Here is a 6,000-nt window from a genome sequence, read left to right on the forward strand (position 1 = left end):
TGAGATAACGTGACTTCTGTATTGGTATAATTAGTGACACAGTGGAACAATCAGCAGTATATTTTAGTGCAATTACAGTACACACTAGCCTGTATTTAAAATCAAGTACCCATTACATCCAATGACCATAATACCCAATAAATGTATCAGCAACACTCAGTCAAGAAGTTCCAGTTTTGTTCAAACACCTAACTCCAATTCATAAAAATGATGGTATGCCATACATCTTAATGGCGTCAAAGTAAAATGCATGCAGTTTAAACCTTTGTATAGATATTTCAGAGCACAGATTTATCTGCATAAGTAGGCTCTGCCAGTTTGTTCTATGCACTATGATTTACTGGTCACAATTTAATATTATTTCCCTCAATTATGCTATTTTTATGGAATGTAAGCTAGACATGATTACTGAATACGTAAATAATTCTTAGTTTTTATAAAACAAAATCACTTCCATTTATTTCATTTTGTGTCATTTAACAAACACTCTTTATTCTGAAAGGCTCACATTCACTTATGCAAACATTTAGGACTACTTGTTACACATACTAAAAATACACTGTGTGTGTGACCTCCATTAATCATAACACACTGAATTTTTCACTCCATGAAGGAACGGGGGGGGCGGGAGGGGGAGGAGAGAACAGAAAGGGAAGTAGCTTTCTATTCCTTTTACATATTCAAGTATCTAGACTACATTATCTCTCAACACCACTGTATACATCCATGAGGCACTGCATCACCAACCATTCAGTCCAGGTGGACTTGAGAACTTGAACTTATTTCTCCTATGTTTACACACAGTGAGAATGGGTTCAATATTCAGCTGACATCCCCACCCCCTCAAGTGCTCCTATATTGGACCATGATCCTCCAAACACTTACACATGTGCTTACCTTTACTAAGGTAAGTCCCATGAAAATCAATGGAACTAGTTTAACTAGTAAAAAGTTAAGAAAAAAGTGTTAAGTGTTTGAAGGATCAATGCCTTGGGGAGCAAGTAAGTAGAACCAGAAACTAAACCCAGTCTCTTGAATGGTAGCATAGAACAGAAGCATATCAGGCTTGCAAAGAACTTTATCTATCAATCAAGTATGGAAGTGTAACATTTAGAAGAACAGCACATTAAAAAGAAAATTATTAATCCAAGTTAACCTGTGACCTTTTCTTATGCCCTAACACATTATAAGCAATTTAAACAACTGAACAACAGAAGACAGACTAATAGTAGCTGGAACTCTGAGGCTTCAAAGTCTTTGGAAGAATAAGTAAAAATGCAGTCTGTTTATAAAAAAATCTAAAATGTAATCTAATTAAGATGTTACCATATACTGCCTTTAGAAGTCAGCTTGAAAATGCAACAATACAAAAAAAAATAAATTTAATAAATCTCTTGGTGGGTTCATTGAAATCTACTACTTTTTGGAAGAGTAAAAATTAGTTCAGTTTAAAAGACCAAGGGCAATTGCCTCCAGTGGAACTGATCACTATATCTTGGTCTCAGTGCAGTCTTCTCACCATGGTGTAAGGCATGTAACTTAATGTGAAGTTGTGCTCATGTCAGTTATAACTGTTCCACTTGTTACTTCAATAAAATTGAAGTCAGATTACTATTGCTTAAATAAAAGTCAATTAAAAAACTCACCTCCATCCCTCTCTCTAACTCTGTGAGTATGCACACTTTTTGCTTTACTGTGCCCTGTGGTGTCACCATATTTGTTTTCAGGGCTATCAGATCGCCGCAACATTTTATTTGGTGGTGAAGGATCTGTGGTGTCTCGTATCTTGTCATGACGGTGATCGCCACCACTGGGGTGACTCTTTGATGAGTATTTAAGAGTCTGCAAAAGATGAGAATATGTTTTAAAATGAAATCCAATTATGTAGCAGTTAATATTACTTCCAACTAATACAAATTCTAAATTTACAAGATATTTAAGATTTTTCACTGTCTAGTGTAAATTTTAGTGATAAAATTATTTCGAATGTATATTTGTGTGACATATCGACATTTTAGGAAGACAAGTAGCATAAAGATTCCCAATTTTAATTATCCCATCTACAGAAAGAAATTCTATTCTTATTTAGCTCTTATATCATATTCCCCCACTGTGGGCTCAGAGGTGAATATATGCTATAATAGGATATTAAAATTAAACTGCAATTCCTTGAATTCTAATTCATCTTGTGCTATACACATTCAGCATTACACAGACTGCTGACTTTCTTCTTTTTTGGGAGGAGGAGTTCAGTTACTTAATAAGTAATGTTATAAAAACAGAAGTTATCATTTACAAATTCTGAATGAACCAGTGTATGCACTGTAAGTTTAATTCAAAGTCACTTAAGCTCACCCACCGCCTTGAATTTCCAGAACTTTATTTGGGCACAAGAATAACTAAGATAGTACTAAAAAGGATGTTGAACTGGGGGAAAGGGGTGTGAGGTGGTGGGGAGGGGAGCTTAATTTGTGTTCATTCTGAAATATTTACACATTGGAAGCAGCACTGATCAGCATCTTTCACCTATCTGCTTTCACAATGCAAACCTCTGGATGGGGAAATGTTTACATTTAGATGAACTGTCACTAACAGCTGCTTTCAATTGTTACATTTTGTTTCACAACTAGTCAGCCAAATGCCCAGAAAACAGCCCCTCAAATGTGTCAGGAGAGCACAATACCCCACTCCCCTACCTATAGGAATAGGTGTCCTCAAAAAACCACAGCTAACACTCCCCAAGAACTAAGCTTTCAGGCTAGGGAGGGAGTATGTCATGCCTCTCAGAAACACAAGTAGTTTCTCAGTGACATAAGGATTTGATGCAGGTTTCTGAGTGCAAGCTGCAGCCCCAGTGGGCCAGGGGCTACAGTGTGCCCTGCTCAGGTGTCAACTCCCAGCAGGAATTTGGGGAGCGGGCGAGGGTCTTTCTCTGGCCTTTAGAGAACACGTTTTACTATGTTTTTCACTACATGCGATACTGACTCATTCTCCCGCCCCCCGCCTTCCCCCGGCACTGAGGGCCGAACCCTACACAGGACCTCGCTAGGCCTCGCCTCGCCTAGCCTCCCTGCCTCTGCCCCGCCGGGCGCCAGAGGGAACCGGGACCCCTCCGCCCTCCCACATAGGCGCCCCCTTCTCGGTACTAAAGGGCTCGTGAGTGGAGGAGGCGGGGAAGTGGCAGCACCGCGGCCTGCGTCGGCGGCCGAAGCCTGTGCTGGAGTAGCTCCCCCCCCCTCCGCTCTCTCCCCTGATCCTCCTCCTGGGCCTAGCGGCCAGCGCTGCAGGTACCTGGTAGGGCTGAGAGTCCCCCCTGCGGTCGTGACAGCTGGAAGAGAGAGAGAAAGCGACGTTAGCGAACAACCGTTACCGGCCGCCGAGGGGGAGGGGTACCACAAACATGGCGGAGGGGCTGGGGGAGCCCCCCGCGGGGTGGGGGCAAGGGAGGAGGGGATTTACCCATCACTGAGTCTCTGCTGTTTCCTCGCATACATTACCATCAATGCCCGGCCTGTGTGCGTGAGTGTGAGGGGACCAGGAGGGGACGGCCGCGGCCGGGCCACAGGCGCCGAGGGGGGAGGAGGGGGAGACAGCGCTCCGCCTCACCACCGACCGGGACAGGGAAGGGGAGGGAGACAGGGAGGGGGCGGCTCAGGCAGCTCGGCTGGGAGCAGCGCTCACGGGCCCATCTCCTCTCTGCACAGCGAAAGGGGAGACGCCACAGCTCGGCCCCGCACACGCTGAGATACTGAGGCGCACAGACGCCTCCTCCCCCCGCTGCTCCCACCACCGCCGCCGCCGCTGCCGCTCCTCCAACTACATCCGGGAAACTCGGGCGACGCCTTGTTCGGTTAACGTCGGTTGTTTTCGGCTGTTTTCGGCACGCCCCTCCCACTCGGCCCCTCTGCTCTTGGGCGGCTGTGCCTTCGGGAAACATCGGCTATTTCCGCCAAGTCCAACGCCCTCACTCTTCCCCTTCGGACAACATCGGCTATTTCCGCCACCAGCCAACCACTACCGGGTAACGACCTCTACCAGCCTTCGGAAAATATCGGCTATCGCCGCAGACAGCTCCTTCGCATTCGGAAGTTCTCGGGTATTTCCGTGACCCTTCACCGCTCGGCCGGTGGCCACTCCTGGTTGGAACGCTCGGAGAAAGCAACTGTTTGGAGAGCCGGGCTGGCTGATTGGCCAAGAGCTCCTCGCTTGTTGGGTGGCATGGCGAGCTCCTGAGAGGCGTGCTCCGCTCTGCTGCAGACAGCCTGGGGTGAGAGCGCGGGCTACCAGTTAGTGCAGACCGCTTTCCGGCTGGTGGAGGAGGCTCTTCGTCCAGGTTCGGTACAGCAGGGTCAATGGCAAGGGACAGGGTCTCCCCCAAGCCCGACTGAGAAATGGGAGGGTAGAAAGGGAACCATCTTGTGTACGTCCTATCTCCTGAGAGGAAACTCGGGACGGGGAAGGTTAAAACGGCCCTTTGGGAGGCTTGCTCCTGGCTGCATGGATGTGCGAGTGTGTCCCCTGTGCTGCCCTTTGCGGCGCTTGTTTGTCTCGCAGCAGCCCCAGTGGATGTTTAAGTCTTAAGACTCGAAGGCTGGGGCTTTCTTCCTGTCTCTGTTAGGAAAGTGCCTGAATTGTCACCGCCATAGTTGCTGTGGGAGTTAGGTGGCAATAATAAGAGCCGCCCCAGTGGGGTTTCCCCTCTCAAATTGCCAGGCTTTTGGTGGCGGTGCTGTTTGTAGCGTGCCATAGCAGCCACTGCTTGAAGCCCCGGAGAACACTCTGCTTTAATCATAGACTATCAGGGTTGGAAGGGACCTCAGGAGGTCATCTCTTTGTCTCCACTTAGTAGTAAGAGGATTGAGAACAAATAGGGCTGGGGTACATGCCTGGCACCCTCGCCCCTGCAATCAGTTCCCATAGCAAGCATGTGATGTTCATGATATGGCTCTTCTGTGGAGACAGAGCACTCTCACACTGCCTACTCATCCAGACTGCTCCCGGTATCGCGAAGAAAAGCAGCTCTCCAGAGCAGAGGCGGGCAGCTAGCTTTAGCTTGCACATTACAAAACATACTCCTCTAACCCATGTCCACGTGCGTTTGAAAATAGCGTGTTGAATTGATTCATAGAATCATAGAATATCAGGGTTGCAAGGGACCTCAGGAGGTCATGTAGTCCAACCCCCTGCTCAGAGCAGGACCAATCCCCAACTAAATCAAAGTTTGGATGTCCGGAGCAGCTAGGGAGAGCGTAAATCGTTGCGGGGGAGTGGGAGGAGGCTGGGGACATTCCGGCTGGTGGCTCCTATCTTGTGCTGGACTCACTATAGGCAGACCTGGGAAGTACTGTGAGTGGAGGTGGTACAGTACTTGTGGTTATGTACAGTATCAGGTGGAGAAAATGTCTTTCTTTATCCTTGACTTTGAGTGAATATTTCTACTGACAATCACCAAATTTCTGTCCTCCATAGAAAAGACTATATTTGTAGATTACAGTTGTATATTTGTGACCAAGCACTGAAATTCTGAGCCCAAAAGGAGTTGTTTTTTCCAAGAAAGTTGTAATAGGAAACTACAGTGAAAATTATTTTGTGACAATTTTGCTGTAATGAAGGGTTAGACTTCATTATATGTAAACATTCAGTAACTATCAAAAGAAACTCACTAAAGCACTGAGTAAATAAATGGAAATTCTGGAACCTTGAAATTGGGCCCTGAACCCTAGACAGACAGAGGTTGGGAACATCACAGAAGTTGTGTCCTTAGGTATGTTAAACTTAAGTCTGGGAAGGTTCGGGTTTTGTTTTGTTCTTTTAAAAGCGAAATGCTGTTTTACCATAGCTGTACCTGTGCTGGTTTGTTAGTGGAGGGTTGTTCACAAAAGCCCAGCTACAGGCTTTTTTGTTTTGTTTTTCTTTTTTAAATGAAAGTGCTGAATGGTGTCGCTGAGAGAGGACTCTGAAAGTGGTGGCAGAGTCCACTGAGAGGGTGGAGCCTGGATG

General features: G+C 46.4%; 1 protein-coding gene across 2 annotated transcripts in view; it reads right to left on the reverse strand.

The window, feature by feature from the left end:
* Nucleotides 1-3,850, reverse strand: part of WAC (WW domain containing adaptor with coiled-coil) — a 126,145-nt gene extending 122,295 nt beyond the window's left edge. Inside the window, exons 1-3 of one of the 2 annotated variants that reach the window (XM_050939083.1) lie at nt 3,460-3,850; nt 3,292-3,328; nt 1,647-1,842 (exon numbers count right to left, since the gene is read on the reverse strand). In XM_050939083.1, coding sequence (XP_050795040.1) covers nt 1,647-1,842; nt 3,292-3,328; nt 3,460-3,500 — 274 coding nt within the window. In that variant the 5' untranslated portion in view covers nt 3,501-3,850. The remainder of the gene's footprint in view (nt 1-1,646; nt 1,843-3,291; nt 3,329-3,459) is intronic. The other variant, XM_050939082.1, reaches the window with a different exon arrangement.
* Nucleotides 3,851-6,000: the final 2,150 nt, after the last annotated feature.

The sequence above is a fragment of the Gopherus flavomarginatus genome, chromosome 2 (genome assembly GCF_025201925.1).
Source record: "Gopherus flavomarginatus isolate rGopFla2 chromosome 2, rGopFla2.mat.asm, whole genome shotgun sequence".
In the NCBI taxonomy this organism is placed as follows: domain Eukaryota; kingdom Metazoa; phylum Chordata; order Testudines; family Testudinidae; genus Gopherus; species Gopherus flavomarginatus.